Source organism: Schistocerca cancellata, chromosome 7 (assembly GCF_023864275.1).
Source record: "Schistocerca cancellata isolate TAMUIC-IGC-003103 chromosome 7, iqSchCanc2.1, whole genome shotgun sequence".
Lineage (NCBI taxonomy): Eukaryota > Metazoa > Arthropoda > Insecta > Orthoptera > Acrididae > Schistocerca > Schistocerca cancellata.
The window spans coordinates 388,802,071-388,821,558 of NC_064632.1; the positions used below are offsets into that span (position 1 = coordinate 388,802,071).

Sequence of the window (19,488 nt, forward strand, 5' to 3'; positions counted from 1 at the left end):
AATAGCACAAGTAACCTTTCAGTTAAGGTGCACATAAATGATATGATTTAATTACATGACATGTTAAAAATCAGATTACAATCAGATTACTACAATGATAGGAATGCTACTATTTTTATCCTCTCCTGTTCCATTTGTCTGGTTTTCCTCCACTTTTTGACTGAATTACTATTTAATAAGTTTTTTGGCATACTGATACTGCATTCCACTTTTGTAGCTGAAAGAAAGATATTTTTCATTACATAGTTCCCCTGATGACTGACTAATTCTCATCTCTTGGTCAGACACTCCATCGCAACAGCAGGCATCCTTTTCTCCATTCTCCAGCATCTCTCCCCCCCTTTAAATGTTGTTTTTTTTTTTTTTTTTTTTTTTTTTTTTTTTTTTTTTTTACAAATGTAATCCAGTGCTCATCACCATGCATTGCCTGTATCCACACTCTTTCTTCTATACCACTACATATACTGTTCTACTCAACATGAGCACATATTATTTTAAGAATGATTTAGGTTTTTCACAAGTGAAATCAACTAATTAACTTATCTAATCATGAGCAAGTCTAAATATCAACAACGGTAACTGATTTCACACACTTCAAAATTAGATGTTTGCCAGCTCTCACAAAGTAACTGAGAAAGAGCACAAAAACACTTCATAAGAATAACAGCTTGATTCAGTTCACTGAAAACTATCTGTGACTATCATAACCCTGCATCAATCTGAGTACAGAAATAAACTTTGAACATAAAAATTTCAGTCACTTATGTAGTATGAAATTTTAGGTCCTATAGCACCATCCTCATTGAGCTGGCAGTTCTGAACCACAGTTCAATGTCTGTATACATTAATTCCACAGCAAACAAAACTATTTATATAATGAAATAATGACACACTACAAGTATTGTTAATAAGCATACAAAATTTGTCTCTGAATGTGGTTTAGATATTCATATGTCTTAGGAGTAAATATCTGTTTAAGGAAATGCTTTGGTTCATAATACAGTATACATGCTTATGTAGATCCCAACATCAGTGTGTAGAAAACTACTAATGCTGGGCAGTTGTCTTCAGCTTTAAACTTATATCTGCACTCAACACAACACATTATGGTATGTGGCAAAAGATACTTACAGTAGCATTATAATACTTATCTAGTACTCTTTACAATTACCCCTCCCCCTCCTCCCTCCCAATATCACCAATTCTCATTTGGACATCATCATTGCTACTAAGATAAAATATCTGACAAAAAAGTATAGTCATTAAGAGTTCAATAACACACCTTGAGTTCTTCTGCTTCAAATCTGTGTGTAACTTCATCTTCTATTATTGCTTCAACTCCAGCCTTGACATAGTCAAGGAGATCTGAAAGCTGAAATTCCCTCTTCAGCGTCTCAAATGATCTCCTTCGAATGAGATCCTGAAATTGTAATTGTTGCACTGTTAGTCCAATTCACAAGGTCTTACATCACTTATGTAATGCTAAAAAACTGTAGCACAAAGAAAAAGTTTATTTTTTAAAATTATTTATTCTCTTGTAGTACGGACAGTAATTATTTTTTAATGTTGCACAGCAATCTGATTTGAAAAACAGTCAGTAAGATTTGTTTCTACTCACAGGAGGAGCAGTGGATGTCTCTTCCTGTTTGTTATTGCCTTTGTAGTTCTGTACAGGATCTGGCGCGAGGATGAGATCTTCTCTGCTGATCAAATTATTGCTTATCACCCCATTCATTTTCTTTTCTGGTGTTTTATTGCACACATTATTGCAGTTTTCTTTAACCTCTAAAACATCTTTTTGTTCTTTTTCTTCCTCCTCTTCTTCATCATCTGAGTTATCTCTGCTCACCTGGCGGTCTTTCTGTGCTATTTCTATGTGTTGACGTCCATACTGCGAAAGAAAAGAACAAATTTATTTTCTAAACAAGGAACAGTCAATTCATTAAAGTCTTTAATATCCAGTGACAAGGCTAGTGGGGCAATTTTTTTGACAGTGACAGTAAAAGGAAGTTTCATTTCTGACTAAGGGCTCATGACACGAAATAGCTTACTATACTGAAAAAATTTGCATATATTAGATCTCTCAGAACATACTTTTTGAGTTATTACCACTGTCATAAATCATCACCAAGGAGCTACTAACACATACTTTGATCTCTTCCGAACCTGCTGTTAGTCATGAATTTATGAAATATATGATAATCTTTCAGTTACAAAAATTTATAGTAATACAGAAGTGTAGTAACATAATTTATTATCTTTTAACGTAAGCTGTAAATGTGATATATGTACTCTTTTATATGTACTCATTTCTATAAGACTCTTTACACTACAGTTTCAGCTGTTTTATTCGCAGTAACAACAATGTGCCTATGACTTTCCTTCAAAAAAAAGTTGAAAATCCGTTAAAGGAATCTCTGCCGAAAAAGCCTTTACAAGCAAACAGTTTAATCCGGGATTGCGAGGGAGGGAGGGGTGGGGGGTTGTGGGCTGGACATAAGCACCGGGCGAGGTGATCACGTCTCAGGCGCGAACAGTTTCGTTACTAGAAGACACGAGGTGGCCTCGTTGGTCATGGCCACGTAGCGAGTTGAAGGCCGTTCGTGCCCCAAGACAGCTGCCCAGCGGTGCGGCTAAAGATACTGAAGCGTCGAACTTCAATACTAAACGCGACAACGTAGCCGAGAAACAACTGTTAATCACAATCGGATCCACATACGTCTAATTACGGTAGCTGTCTTAGTTCATTACTATCTCGAGAATTAATATTTGGGCTGAAAAGCTGATTTTTCTCCTGAAATATTTAATCGGTAAATTAAAAGTGTATGAAGCCTTAAATACTGTGGCGCACTGGACAGTAATCAGATGATTCAGTGGATGTGGAAGCTATGTAGTTTTGGCAAGTAGGACCGAATCTTTAAACGAAGCAAATATCCTTCATTACCATATACTTATTCACTTATGTTTCAAGAATGTAACAGATCTGTTAAACTCCATACCTAGTCATATTTTCTCTCTCTCTCTCTCTCTCTCTCTCTCTCTCTCTCTCTCTCTCTCTCTCTCTCTCACACACACACACACACACACACACACACACACACACACACACACACAAATAAACAGATAAATAAAAGAACGGGAAACTCATAATTAATAAATTTAGTTACGTGTTTGCGACCATTGTTTCCATACGAGAGTGTTATTTCGTCGGACCGAATGTCTTCGAGAAAAGGTTTGCGATTAGAAACTTATTGTGTCGGGTTGAAGTGCTTTCTTAATGTTTTACATCTACATCACTGATCTGCAGTTCAGAATTAAGTACCTGGCAGGGGGTTCATAGAACCACCTGCAGACCATTTCTCTATCGTTCCACTCTTGTGCGGGAAAAACGAACACTCAGATCTCTCCCGAGAGCTTTGATTTCTCTAATTCTATGATGACAGTCACTTCTCTCTATGTAGATGGGCACCAACAAAAATTTCGCATTCGGAGGAGAACATTGGTGATTGCAGTTTCGTGGAAAGATCTTCACACAAAGGAAAACGCCGTTGTTTTAATAATTTGTATCTTCAACTCGCGTATCATATCCGTGACACCCTCTCCCCTACGAACCGGGCTACCCTTCTTTGAACTCTTTCGATGTCCCCTGTCATTCCTTCCTGGTAAGGAAATAATACCGCACATCAGGGCTCTAGCTAAGGACGGACAAGTGTAGTGTAAGCAGTCTCTGTAGTAAACCTGTCGCATCTTCTAGGTGTTTTGCCAATGTAACGCAGTTTTGGTTCGCTTTCCTTACAACATTATCTATGTGACCGTTCCAATTTAAGTTGTTCGTAACTGTAATGCCTAGGTATTTAGTTGAATTGATAGCATTTAAATTTGTGCGAGTTATCGTGCAATCGACATTTTACGGAATCATTTCAGTATTCACGCGGATATCACGCTTTTAGCTCGAAACTTAGCGCGGAGTTCAATGCGAGACGCCTAAACAGTTTCCGCAACGAAACTTTGTCTCGAAACCTGGCAGAAAATCCAAAGAGATTCCGGTCGTATGTGAAGTATGTTAGCGACAAGAAACAGTCAATGCCTTCTCTGCGAGACAGCAATGGAGATACTATCGAAGACAGTGCTGCCAAAGCAGATTCACTAAAAGCAGCCTTCCGAAATACCTTCACAAAAGAAGACGAAGTAAATATCCTCTGAGTAGTGAAGCATCTCAAATCACTTAATAAAAGCAATTATTCTGGTCAAGACTGTATACCAATTAGGTTCCTTTCGGAGTATGCTGATGCATTAGCTACATACTTAACAATCATATGCAACCGTTCTCTCGACGAAATATCCGTACCCAAAGACTGGAAAGCTGCACAGGTCACACCAATATTCAAGAAAGGTAGTAGGAGTAATCCACTTAATTACAACGTCGATATTAAGCAGGATTTTAGAACATATATTGTGTTCGAACATTATGAATTACCTCGAAGGAAACGGTCTATTGACACACAGTCAACATGGGTTTAGAAAACACCGTTCCCGTGAAACACAACTAGCTCTTTATTCACATGAAGTGCTGAGTGCTATTGACAAGGGATTTCAGATCGATTCCTCATTCCTGGATTTCCGGAAGGCTTTTGACACTGTACCACACAAGCGGCTCGTAATAAAATTGCGTGCTTATGGAATATCGTCTCAGTTATGTGACTGGATTTGCGATTTCCTGTCAGAGAGATAATCGACGGAAAGTCATCGAGTAAAACAGAAGTGATTTCAGGCGTTCCCCAAGGTAGTGTTATAGGCCCTTTACTGTTCCTTATCTGTATAAACGATTTGTGAGATAATCTGAGCAGCCGTCTTAGGTTGTTTGCAGATGACGCTGTCGTTTATCGATTAATAAAGTCATCAGAAGATCAAAACAAACTGCAAAACGATTTAGAAAAAATATCTGAATGGTGCAAAAAGTGGCAGTTGACCCTAAATAACGAAAAGTGTGGGGTCATCCACATGAGTGCTAAAAGGAACTCGTTAATCTTCGGTTACACGATAAAGTCTAATCTAAAAGCCGTAAATTCAAGTAAATACCTAGGTATTACAATTACGAACAACTTACACTGGAAAGAACACACAGAAAATGTTGTGGGGAAGGCTAACCAAAGGCTGAGTTTTATTGTCAGGACACTTAGAATAAATATGTAACAGACCTACTAAGGAAACTGCCTACACTACGCTTGTCCGTCCTCTTACTATACTGCTGCGCGATGTGGGATCCTTAACAGGTAGGACTGAAGGATTACATCGGAAAAGTTCAAAGAAAGGCAGCACGTTTTGCATTATCGCGAAATATGGGAGAGAGTGTCACATAAATACAGGATTTGGGCTGGAAATCATTAAAAGAAAGGAGTTTTTCGTTGCTACGGAATCTTCTCACGTAATTCCAATCACCACTTTCTCCTCCGAATGCGAAAATATTTTGTTGACACCGACCTACATAGGGAGGAACGATCACCACGATAAAATAGGGAAATCAGAGCTCGTACGGAAAGATACAGGCGTTCATTCTTTCCGCGCGCTATACGAGATTGGAATAATAGGGAATTGTGAAGGTGGTTCGATGAACCCTCTGCCAGGCACTTAAATGTGATTTGCTGAGTATCCATGTAGATGTAGATATTTGGATCCAATTGTCGCTTTTCGCACCATACAGATATCTTGTCTACATCATTTTGCAATTGTTTTTGATCTTCTGATGACTTTAATAGAACGCAAATCATAGCATCATCTGTAAGCATTCTAAAAGGGCTGGTCAGATGGTATCCTAAATCATTGATATACAGGGTGGTTTATTTATAACCTCCGCTGCTTGAGCCAGTGTAGACAGAAAACTATTTACCTTGTGTGTACCCAACTTTATAGGAGTGCAAGATTTGTGTTGTTAGTAACTTAGTGTTTAGTGTCACGACTTGCCCTCTGGCTCCCGTACGGATACTAGCATCCGTGAGCGTCAGTACAGTTTCGGCGACGCACGGTTGAACAAAAAATCAGTGTGCATTGCAGTTGCAGACTTCAACATGGATCTGGACAAGGTGAGCAGAGCTTTACTCGTAAAGCTGTATTATGAAAACAACAGTAATAGTGCTACTCTTCGCACGTACTGATGCGTCAAAGGAATACGGTGAGGTTCTCCTTCCGCAGGGGGTTTGAAGAGCATAATTCAAAAGTTGGAATTAACTGGCGATTTGCGGACTGCTCCTGGGAGAGGCCGAGGGCTAATTCTGCCATAAATTGTTGAAGTTACTGTGGCCATGGCTGAGATGCTGGACGCAACGTGTGACCTTCGAACAATGGACGTACTGTATCACGACAGTTAAATAAACATTCGATATACCACCATTCGGAAAACGGCTGCGAATAGTTGTCCGGCGATCTCTAGTGCGGTTCCAGGCTGTCGTGGATGCAGATGGTCGTCACACTGAGCATCGCTTGGAATCCGAAACGTAAACATGGTACACAGTTAACCAAGGTTACCCTCCTACGCTGAAGTTAAAATGTGTTTCTTTCTATGGTTTATTCTTGCTCTCTCTTTCGCATGTCCTTACAAGTGCTACGATAATTTGTTTTTCGTGGCGGGCCTTTTCAAGTAGCCACAGTTTAATTATAACCACCCCGCAGATTAGGTACAGCAGAGGGCGTGTAACACTTCGTTGGACAACGCCATATATTCTTCCAACTTACTAGAACTCTGTCAATTACTACGAACTGTGATCTTTCTGACAGTAAATTACGAATCCAGTCGCACAACTGGGACGATATTCCTCACACACAAAACTTTACTACAAGTCTGTCAAATAGAATTCTAGAACTGTGGAATCAATTCGACATACGCTGTCAATAGCAATCATTACTTCGAGTGAAGGAAGAGATAGTTATGTTTCACAAGAACGACATTTTCTGAATCAGTGTTATATGTCAAATATATTGTTCCAAAATTACCAAAAATCGACGCCAGTGTTACTGGCCTGTAATTTAGTGGATTACTCCTATTTCCTTTCTTTAGTATTGGTGTGGCCTGTACAACTTTCCAGCCTATAGGTAGGGATCTTTCGTCGAGCAAGCAGCTGCTTATAACTGCTAAGTATGGAGCTATTATATCAGCATACTGTGAAAGAAATCTAACTGGTATACAGTTTGGACCAGAGGGCTTACCTTTATTACGTGAGTTTCGCTGCTTTGTTATCCTGAGGATATCTCCTTGTAAGTTACTAATACTGGCAGCAGTTCTTGATTCGATTTTTGGAAAATTTACTTCGTGGTCTTTGGTCAAGAAATTTCGGTTACCCGTGTTTAATAACCCCGCTTTAGTTGTACTGGCGCCGGTAATGTTACCATTGCTATCGTGCAGTGAAGGTATTTAATGTGTCCTGCTTCCGGTGTGCTTTACATACGATCAGAATATCTCTGGATTTTCTACCAGATTTCTCACTGAAGTCTGGCTAAATTTCGAGTTTCAATAAAATATCGCCTATCTCTGAGTTTTTTCGTTGCTTTTGCAGCAGTATTCCTATCTGTTTTGTGTACCATTACGGATCAGTACCAAAATCTCAAGAGCTGTTTATACTATTTCAAGCCACACCTGGTTTATGCCTACAAAGCTAATTTGGAAGAAGTGCAAACTGTCTCTTCAGGAGACGTCAAGCGAATTTTTATCGGCTTTATTAAATATAATTTGCGTTTATTTTTGGTGGATTTGGATTTATTCAGACTCGCTTTGGATGTTATGTTATTCAGACGTGCTACAACGACCTTGCAGTCACTAAAACCAGTATCTGTCATGATGCTCCCTATTTGCTCATGATTATTTGTTGCATGAAGAGTAAGCAAGGGTTCGCAACCATTTAGACTTCGAGTTGAACGCTGAAACAACTGTTCAAAACAATTTCCGTAGAAAGCATTTAGTATGATTTCGGACGTCGTTTTACGCATACCACCAATTTTAAACATGTATTTTCGCCAACATACTGAGGGTAGATTTAAGTCAACACCAACTATCATTGTGTGAGTGGGGTAGCCGTTCGAAACGACACTCAAGTGTCCTTTGAACTGTACAGTAAATTGTGTCCGGGGGGGGGGGGGGGGGGTGGGTGGGAGCGGGCCGGTAAAAGGAGCGAATTATTAATTTATTCCGGTTGCAAAGTATAACTTCTTTCCATACTAAATTACAGGAACTCTCCCCTCAAATTTCACTACAATACAAACTACTATTAACAGCAATAAACACTCTGATACCAATCGTATTTAATCTATCCTGTTCGAACTCCTTAGGTCCTTAATAAAAGCTTCGGCTGAACTTACCTCCGGCTTCGGCCAGCTGTAACGATACGAGCTTCAATGCTTTCCATTAGCGATTGGAGCTCCGGTTCTTTCCCAACACAGCTACAACGATTTACAACTACAATATCGGTTGTTGCAATATCTACCCTCGCCCTTTGTTTGCCCTTCACTCTTTGAGACTGAAACCCTTTATCTACTTTTCCCAAGACCCTCCAACCGAAAAAGGTACCCGTGCAGCCACCCCCTGTGTGTAATGGACTCCTGATCTATCCAGCAGACCCCAAAAGCACAGTAGCCTATGTCGGTACCCGGCTCTGCACCAGACTTCCTCAGAAGGAACAATGCTACAGGTGGCGAGCTCTGCCTTCATCTCGCATGCAAGACTGGCAGTCTTTACCACTTCAATAGGCGCCAGAAACAGGAAGAATCTCTTCCGGTCCAAAGCGACAAACATCCTTAGTATTGACATGAGCAACCACTTGCAGTTGGCTGTACACCGTGATCTTCATGGTGTCCAGAAGCACCCGCTCCACATCTGGGACGACTCCTGTTTACGCTTGAGTATGAGGAGAGGCTAAATTGTTTCTCTCTTGGAGTAGTCTGCTTCCGTTTGATTAGTTCTCAGCTTGCGGTACCTATAGAGACGCTCAGTGTACAGCAGCTGTTACGGCTTTTCATACAACCGACAAATCACTTCTGTTTGTTAGTGCCTGTGTTTCTGGAACCGAAGGCTCGCCGTCAATGCGAATTCATTTTCTGTTCGCGAGCAGCTTCTGCCAGTCATTTTTGCACCTTATACCTTTCACTGCTGACGCTGGAAAGAAAGTTATCTGCCTGCAACGATAAGAGAGATTAAGGCAGTCGTTGATACGTGTTCACGTGAAATGTGTGTGTACATTGGAGTTATCCCGTAAAAAACATCCCTGGCAATACCTATTGGAAAAGTTTTAGTTAAAACAGTTTCAAAACGTCGTAGAACTAAAAAACATCATGCTGTCCTTTTTCCATTTGACCAGTTTCATCGAGTAATTTTACCATGGGGATACCACACTGATTGAATATAAATGTTACGTAGCATCCTGTAAATAACCTTTGCTGCTCAAAGGCTGCTCGCGGAAACGACCAGAAAATCTACATGCAAGAGGGTAATGAGAGAGTGAGCACATTTTTAACCAACTACGATCACTTCATTGAAAGGACTAGTATGTAATGAATTCCAGTGAACGACACGATCAATGACCTAAGTATTTTTATTGATAATTCACTCTAGTTGATATTATCCCACTAACTTTAGCTGTATTCCAAATACTGAACACTTCTCTTTCCGGTCTCCTCCGTAATGCCGGTTCTGCCATGTTGCAAGGTATTTTTTTCTCTTATGTATTATAAGCGAATCTGACACTTCTGATTCTGCCTCTTCTTTTCTTAATACTCTGTAACTTAAAATATAACTGCGGGAAAAAAACTTTCATCAAATATGTAAGAGATTGTCTCTCCAACAAAGGATTTTCCCCGGCAGGATAGAGCTTTCCCTATTACATACACTACTGGCCATTAAAATTGCTACACCACGAAGATGACTTCCTACAGACGCGAAATTTAACCGACAGGAAGAAGGTGCTGTGATATGCAAATGATTAGCTTTTCAGAGCATTTACACAAGGTTGGCGCCGGTGGCGACACCTACAACGTGTTGACATGAGGAATGTTTCCAACCGATTTCTCATATACAAACAGCGTTGCCTGGTGAAACGTTGTTGTGATGCCTCGTGTAAGGAGGAGAAATGCGTACCATCACGTTTCAGACTTTGATAAAGGTCGGATTGTAGCCTATCGCGATTGCGGTTTATCGTATTGCGACATTGCTGTTCGCGTTGGTCGAGATCCAATGACTGTTAGCAGAATATGGAACCGGTGGGTTCAGGAGGGTAATACGGAACGCCGTGCTGGATCCCAACGGCCTCGTATCACTAGCAGTCGAGATGACAGGAGTCTTATCTGCATGGTTGTAACGGACCGTGCAGCCACGTATCGATCCCTGAGTCGATAGATGGGGACGTTTGCAAGACAACAACCATCTGCACGAACAGTCCGACGACGTTTGCAGCAGCATGGACTATTAGCACGGAGACCATGGCTGCGGTTACCCTTGACGCTGCATCAGACAGGAGCGCCTGCGATAGTGTACTCAACGACGAACCTGGGTGCACGAATGGCAAAACGTATTTTTTCGGATGAATCCAGGTTCTGTATACAGCATCATGATGGTCGCATCCGTGTTTGGCGACATCGCGGTGAACGCACATTGGAAGCGTGTATTCGTCATCGCCATACTGGCGTATCACCCGGCGTGATGGTATGGGGTGCTATTGGTTACACATCTCTGTCACCTCTTGTTCGCATTGACGGCACTTTGAACAGTGGACGTCACATTTCACATGTGTTACGACCCGTGGCTCTATCCTTCATTCGATCCCTGCGAAACCCTACATTTCAGCAGGATAATGCACGACCGCATGTTGCAGATCCTGTACGGGCCTTGCTGGACACAGGAAATGTTCGACTGCTGCCCTGGCCAGCACATTATCCAGATCTCTCACCAACTGAAAACGTCTGGCCAATGGTGAACGAGCAACTGGCTTGTCACAATACCCCAGTCACTACTCTTGATGAACTGTGGTATCCTGTTGAAGCTGCATGGGCCGCTGTACCTGTACACGCCATCCAAGCTCTGTTTGAATCAAGGCCAGGTGTAGCAAGGCCGTTATTACGGCCAGAGGTGGTTGTTCTGGGTGCTGATTTCTCAGGATCTATGCACCCAAATTGCGTGAAAATGTAATCATATGTCAGTTCTAGTATAATATATATGTCCAATGAATAGCCGTTTATCATCTGCATTTCTTCTTGGTGTAGCAATTTTAATGGCCAGTAATGTAAAAAATATAAAAAACTGTAGATAAAATCTAATCAGCGAAGGTTTTCTCAGCTGTGGTTATTAAGAAAGTCAGTTCATAAGCCTGTTACACTGTTTTCTTTTTAGTTCTATCTTCGCACAGCTTTTGTAGTCCATACGCTTTCACAGAAAATATGCGATTTAAAGGCGAGGGTGATGGTAGTGGTTGCCTGAGTAGCAAGGATGAACACTTGTACAAATGTCTTGTTGCGTCACCTCGCCCTTGTAGAGTTATAAAGGGGCTTCCGACATGTTTGGCACCTGTATGGGAACATCTGATTTTCAAATTCAGTTTTCCGTAACTTGTTACTGTACTATCAATGGAATTCCAGCTGGTCCTGTAACTGAAGTGTTACTAACTGTAGAAATCTCCTACTCAAAGCCAGCATCATCAAAACTAAGAACACAGCCCCGTGCGGAGAAAGACTGTGCTATTGCGCAACCATAACCAGGAACCTGAACTGTAGTGGACGCTTGGCAAACTGCGGTGTTCGTAATTGTGAACCCGCAAAGATCTGCAAACATTTACGTCAGAACTACTATTAGAGGTGTATCACAGACGGTTCCTTATCTACTCAACTACCAATGATTCTCCATTTTTTAGATCTTTTAAATCACGATTAACTGAAGTGATAATTCGCGAATTTTATATTTACTTTTGAAGCTAAATTAGTTTTTTCATAGTCACTGAATTGAAGTAGTCCAAAAAATAGAGCTGCTATGACTTCCTACTCAGGAATTTATAACGAAAACTGTGCTTTACAACGGCTGCTGGCATATGTTCGCCACGATAGGAAGACAGCATATAGAGATGACTGCGTAACGACGGAATTGTTTACGGTTCCTATCATTTTAATAATTACCACGGTTTCCACACACTGCTGAAGAGCTGTCTTTCCTCTCTGGGTGTTTTCCACTGGAGACAAGCGCTAGAAATTCATTACTGGATTACTTTTACTTGAACTTAGTTAAAACGTATTTCACCATGCTCTCTGTGCTTAAATAGATTTCCAATAATTCATTAGTCTGTCTGAGAGCATGCGATTCATGTCTGCATTCTACTATACGTTTTTACACGAAGACCGTTGACATAACTCCAATTATGATACTCCAATTTACAATGAAGTCCAGTAAACAGCTACAAAGAACATTGTTATTGCATCAGAACCGACAATATTAAATAAGAGCTCGTACATCTGCTGTGGCTTACGATTTTGCAAAAACGGCGGCAACAACAATTAGAAGAAAATTCAATGCGCTATTTCTGAATGAAATTTTGTTTTCAATTTGCTGACTTTATGAATCATCATCGCCCAGCCTACAGCGCTAAGGATAGAAACTTGAAACATGGACAGCACGTTTATCTCATACTGTAGGCGTCGATTGAGAAGGTATACGAGAATTGGTATTTGGCTTCTAGATTAGGAACGAAAATATACGTGTTTCACTGTTTTTGTTCATTCAACCCCTAAGGTGGCGAAATGTAAGAAAATATTTTGTTACATTAAAACAATTTTTAAAGCTAGATCTATGAAAATTGGGAGGTCACTTCTCGACTAGATGAAGAAAGATGTGTTAGAGGATGAAAGTTCCTATGGGAATAATAGCACAAGAACGCAAAAGGTGTGATTAACAAAAATCTTTGACTCCAACTACGAGAATGGCTTTTTGGACAAAGGTACATTCGGAAAAGACCTTGCTTCTATGTTCTTGATTAGCGTGAAAAGATTAGGTGTTGGAACGTGTGAATAACATAAAAATTCGATTAAAGAAATACAAAGAAATCTGTGGAGACCATACAGTCTATGCGAGCGAGGCAGTGAACGCTAGGCTAGTCTACAGCCAACTGGTAATGCAAGCGGCAAAAAATAAATAACCCACAATATACGAATTTAGTAATCCGCTATGGTCATTTTCTGGACACTTTAGTGTTGAGATTCCCAAGAGGCAAATCTCTTTTCTGAATTAAGGTCTGAAATTATGACAAAGGTTTATATCCGGGCTACAGAACTCCGAAAATAAATCCATGCGCTAGTACTCAGTAGTTTCCTATATGCTTTAAACCTGACGCTATATCCTCAGTTTGGCCTATCAGTCAGTCTTCCGGTCGCGACAGTTTCAGTCCCTTCCAGATGAAGAGGATCATACGTCCAAAACCAACTTTCGCTATGTTTTAGTTGTGAAAAGTAACTTCTCTGCAAATCCTCTGAGCTCCTGTAATTAATGTTAGAAAGTGCCCAAGTGTCACAATTTAACGAACCGAGCTACAAGTAGGTGAATAAAATGGGAGTGCGAAAGTGATGGAGAAGCACATGGAAGCTTCATACATTAACCAACTGTGTGTCGTACCAAGCGATCATCACATTTCGTTACTGTATACGAATTCGCTTGGGAGCATCAACAAATTAAGTACTGCAGTTTATGTAGTCTTTAATTTTTTTGGAATGAAGTATACGTCAATTCGAGTAACATACCCTGGAACAATTTGCCACTTTAGACGTTATTACAAGCGCGTTGACGCTTGTTTTTTGTTGAAAAAGGAAGTTCCCTGAAAAAAGTTAAATGCTGACGTGCACTAATCATAACAGGTAATCATCCCACGAGACAGTCTTTTGTTTTCATTTGTAGAGGCATAGTTCTTTAAATTTAGTCCATGGCGTATAATTTGCTGCCAAATTTTCAGTCTTGTCGCAGGACCTCTATTCAGATAGTATGAATATGGTTTTAAATTCTATGGCGTCAATCACTCCGAAAAACGAGTACTTACCAACGGTAGCGAAAGCAAGAACAATTCATTTTCACAGCTTATGACAGTGCTCCAGCAGCAGAGGACCAAACATTTGGCAGAAAATTACGTATGAGCCCGCGGAAGAAAGTCGCATCGACACAGAGGTCATTAGAAGCGGAATAAGTTCGCGGACTAAATCCTACACAAAATTTGTTACCAAGAAATGTCTTACGTTAATGCTGGGTGTGCAGTACTTTGAAATTGCACTGTGAGATCAAAAGTATCCGGACACCCACAAAACATACGTGTTACATATTAGATGTATTGTGCTGACACCTAAGGCCAGGTGCTCCATATCAGCGACGTCAGTAGTCATTAGACATCGTGGGAAAGCAGAATGGGGCGCTCTGCAGAACTCACGGACTTCGAACGTGGTCAGGTGACTGGGTGTCATTTGTGTCATATGTCTGTGCGTGAGATTTCCACATTCCTAAACATCCCTAGGTCCACCGTTCCCGATCCGATAGTGAAGTGGAAACGTGAAGGGACACACACAGCCACAAAAGTGAACAGGCCGACCTTGTCTGTTGACTGACAGCGACCGCGACAGTTGAAGAGGGTCGTAATGTGTAATAGGCAGACATCTATCCAGACCATCACACAGGTATTAAAAACTGCATCAGGATCCACTGTAAGTGCTATGACAGTTAAGCGAGAGGTGAGAAAACTTTGCTTTCATGGTCGAGCGGCTGCTCATAAACCACACATCAAGCCGGTAAATGCCGGACGACACCTCGCTTGGTGTAAGGAGTGTAAACATTGGACGACTGAACATTGGAAAAACGTTGTGGGGAGTGACGAATCACGACACACAATGTGGCGATCCAATGGCAGGGTGTGGGTATGGCGAATGCCCCGCGAACGTCATCTGCCAGCGTGCGTAGTGCCAACAGTAAAATCTGGAGGCGGTGGTGTTATGGTGTGGTCGTGTTTTTCATGGAGGGGGCTTGCAACCCTTGTTGTTTTGCGTGGCACTATCACATCACAGGGCTACATTGATGTTTTAAGCACCTTCTTGCTTCCCACCGTTAAAGAGCAATTCGGGGATGGCGATTGCATCCTTCAACACGATCGAGCGAGCACCTGTTCATAATGCACGGCCTGTGGCGGAGTGGTTACATGACAATAACATTCCTGCAATGGATTGGCCTGCACAGAGTCCTGACCTGTATCCTAAAGAACAGAGTCCTGACCTGTATCCTAAAGAACACCTACGGGATGTTTTGGAACGCCGACTTCGTGAAAGGCCTCAGCGACCGACATCGATGCTTCTCCTCAGTGCAGCACTACGTAAATAATGGGCTGCCATTCCCCAAGACTTTCCAGCACTTGACTGAACTTGTGCCTGGGAGAATGGAAGCTGTCATCAAGGTTAAGTGTGTGCCAACACCATATTTAATTCCAGCATTACCGATGGAGGGCGCCACGAACTTTTAAGTCATTTTCAGCCAGGTGTCCGGATACTTTTGAACACATAATGTAACTGTGAATGGCACGCACTAATCCCACATATACTTTATGATCTGTTTATGACTAATATTTTACATACCACCAAACAAAAGTAGTTTACTTTCAACGGCTGACAGATCTTCCATTAAGTTGTTAATCGCATACAATGGTTTGCTATCTGACAATTATCTAAACGTTCACAACATGTTAAAGTAAGACCATTAAACAAGTAACAGTAATTACATATGGGATAACACGATCCATATGCAAAACTATGAGGCCAGGTGTAGAACAAGGGTCACGCCGCCCCTTTATGACCTGAAGTCACCACTCTCAACGCACTTTAAGACACATTCACATGAACATTTCTGCAGTTACTGTAATAAGGGATCAGCTTCGTGGCCGAAGTCACGTTGTAAGTTAACTGGTGGAGTTCAAAATAGATTCATCGATGAACTTTGTTTTCTATGTGACCAAATGAAGTCTTTGTCCAGCAGTTACGATGACAGATTACAATTGAGTCTCTATCGGACAAACACGACGATATATCAAGTACACAAATACTGATAGCTTATCTCGTTTGAACATCCAGTTAAAGACAAATGCCGCAAAAGGCACTCCGAAACATTTTTATCTGCAGAGTTACTGCAAAGACAACTGAAAATTAACTGTGGATTACACTACTAGATACCAAGCTCTGCCTGCTTAACCTCTGAAGTACGATATGTTACCAAAACTACTACTCATCTTTAAAAACAAACAGCGAAACTCATTAGTGAGCCAAATGGTAGCACTCAACAGCTATTAGTAAACACTTTCGAGGTATTCGGAAGTATTTCTCTCAGAAGTTACTGAATGAAATGGTACGGGTTATAAGCAACAGATGTAGTCAGTATTTGAGGAATAATTAAATTTACTAAAGAAGGCACGAGCGAAGTAATGTGAAAACTATGGAACGACCAGAGTAACCAAGCTTGCGTAACTTGATGACTAGGACAATACAAAGAAAATTTTAAGTAACTGAAAGGAAAGTAAGGTTTAAGGAGGGAACGGTATCAGAAGGAATTCTGACATTCCGGTTGGTAATTGAAGACAGAGTGAAGAAGAAATAGGATTGCCTTTCTAGTATTTGTGACCCCAGAGAAAGCCGTCGATAGCGTAGGGCGCGAAAAGATGTCCACAATTCTTAGGAGATCGTGGTTAAAATACAAACATACAAATAATATGCATCTACAAAATAATGAAAATGAAAGGTCTAGAAGCAAAATTTCGTTTCAAGGAGGACGTGAGCCAGTGTTTTAGCTAACAACTGTCGTTCAACACTAACGTAAAAGCAATTATGAAAGAAATTAAAGAAAACTTCGGAAGAGAAAAGTGAAAGGAGAATGAATTTCGATGATACGGTTTGGACAAGCACAGGGAAGTTGGTATGCTTGTCAATGACACCTTCAAAGGTAGGAGGGCGAAGTACCTCCCAAAGAAACATACAATGCGATCAAAAGTATCCGGACACTTGGCTGAAAATGACTTACAAGTTCGTGGCGGCCTCCATCGGTAATGGTGGAATTCAATATGGTGTTGGCACACCCTTAGCCTTGATGACAGCTTCCACTCTCGCAGGCTTAAGTTCAATCAGGTGCTGCAAGGTTTCTTGGGGAATGGTAGCTCATTCTTCTCTGAGTGCTGCACTGAGGAAAGGTATCGATGTCGGTCGCTGAGGCCTGGCATGAAGTCGCCGTTCCAAAACATCCCGAAGGTGTTCTATAGGATTCTGGTCAGGACTCTGTGCAGGCCAGTCCATTACAGGGATGTTATTGTCGTATAACCACTCCGCTACAGGCCGCGCATTATGAACAGGTGCTCGATCGTGTTGAAAGATGCAATCGCCATCTCCGAATTGCTCTTTAACAGTGGGAAGCAAGAAGGTGCTTAAAACATCAATTTAGGCCTGTGCTGTGATAGTGACACGTCAAACAACGGGTGCAAGCTCCCTCCATGAAAAACACGGCCACATCATAACACCACCGCCTCCAAATTTTCCTGTTGGCACTACGCACGCACGCAGATGACTTTTACCGAGCATTCACCATACCCACACTCTGCCATCGGATCGCCACGTTGTGTACCGTGATTCGTCACTCCACACAACGTTTTTCCACTGTTCAATCGTGCAATGTTTACGCTCCTTACACCAAGCGAGGCGTCGTTAGGCATTTACAGGCGTGATGTGTGGCTTTGAGCAGCCTCTCGACCATCTAATCAAAGTTTTCCACCTCCCGACTAACTGTCATAGTACTTGCTGTGGACCTTGATGCAGTTTAGAATTCCTGTGTGATGGTCAGGATAGATGTCTGCCTATTACACATTATGACCCTCTTCAACTGTCGGCGGTCTCTGTCAGTCAACAGACGAGGTCGGCCTGTACACTTTTGTGTCCCTTCACGTTTCCGCTTCACTATCACATCAGAATAGGGATGTTTACGAGTGTGGAAATCTCGCGTACAGACGTATGACACGGGTGACACCCAATCACCTGACCACGTTCTAAGTCTGAATTCCGTGGAGCGCCCCAACCTGCTCTCTCACGATGTCTGATGACTACTGTGGTCGCTGATGTGGAGTACTTGGCAGTAGGTGCCAGCACAATGCACCTTATCTGAAAAACGTATGTTTTCGCGGTTTCCAGATACTTTTGATCACATATTGCACCTAGCAGTCAGGGAGGAAGATCAGTGTGTATTCTGCAAGTTTGCCGTGGAATCTCGTCCTATGAGTGGACAAAACGCTGTCGGCGGCTACTGAACGCACTGAGTGCAGCCGAATTCGAATAGCAGCTCACGTAGGCACAAATAACATCAGAGTTTAGAAGCCAAACTCTGCGCCTCTGGACGCCTGGCTGAATTAGCGAAGACTTCTAGTGTCTCATGTGGGGTGAAAGCATGGCTCGCTATTTGCAGCATCGTTCGCTGAAAGGATCGCAGTCTTCTGGTTTGGAACCTAGTGTGCACGTTAAATGAGCCGATTATGCGAGGACTTCGTATACCCTTGGTATCCTGTGGAGAGCTGTAGGTCGCCTTCAGTAGGTCAGGCGTACACTACACACTGAAAACAGCTAGTGAAGTAGTTGAGTATCACGACGTTCGGAACGAGAGCTCCCTAGACCTGGATCGGCTTCAGCCGGTAGAGATCTGTCGACGTCAGGCCACGATTGTTTTGAGTCCGGTCGGTGCCAACTTTTGCCATCTATAACTACAGTACTTGTTAGTACAGTAGACATTTCGAAATGATATTCGTGCCCTCCTGAAACCGTTTCGGAGGGCGAAGCTTCGACTCCCGTAACACCTCAGCAGGATTATAACAGTGACGTCGCTCTGTGCCCAGTTTTTGTTTCAGGTAGCGCGTATATTTTCTCGTCGCGGAGGTGGATTAAAGAAGACTACATAGATTTTGTTTGCATTGGACGAAATTCGTTTTTCATCCAAAGCGTGGACTATACCAACATCATGCTTCCTTTATTGGAACACATTTGCAACTGTGTGCACTGCTTCAAAGTCTCTCAAAAGCGTCGTTAGGCCACCTGATCTCGACAATTAGTCATTTCCCCTTGTCAACGCTACTTAACAGCAGCAAGTCATTACTTGTCTTACGTACTAACACCAAGTCACGAATAGCCTTACACTCCTGCATGCTTCAGTAAGGGAGAACGAATCGACAATAACGAAGCGAATGCACCGTCGCATTTCTCAAACTCGTCATACTTGCGGAATTACAGCGGGAACGAAGGTAGCCCGGTAAGCACCGATCTAACAGCGGCGCCTTTATGTATAAATATGCAACTCGCAACATTAGGACTCTTGACTAGCTTCGTTTTTTATCTCTACAAACTGTATATGTGACGCGTACATTGTTATTTTAGTGATTTTATTTTTTATCGTTGGAGAAATCCCTCCAATCAGTTACGTGCCACAAACTA

The 19,488-nt window shown here is 41.8% G+C and overlaps 1 protein-coding gene across 2 annotated transcripts in view; it reads right to left on the reverse strand.

The window, feature by feature from the left end:
* Positions 1-19,488, reverse strand: part of LOC126091925 (glycerol-3-phosphate acyltransferase 3) — a 225,082-nt gene that overhangs the window by 28,275 nt on the left and 177,319 nt on the right. For both annotated transcript variants that reach the window (XM_049907247.1, XM_049907246.1), the window contains 2 exons: positions 1,619-1,891; positions 1,283-1,420 (listed from right to left, as the gene is read on the reverse strand). In XM_049907247.1, coding sequence (XP_049763204.1) covers positions 1,283-1,420; positions 1,619-1,891 — 411 coding nt within the window. The remainder of the gene's footprint in view (positions 1-1,282; positions 1,421-1,618; positions 1,892-19,488) is intronic.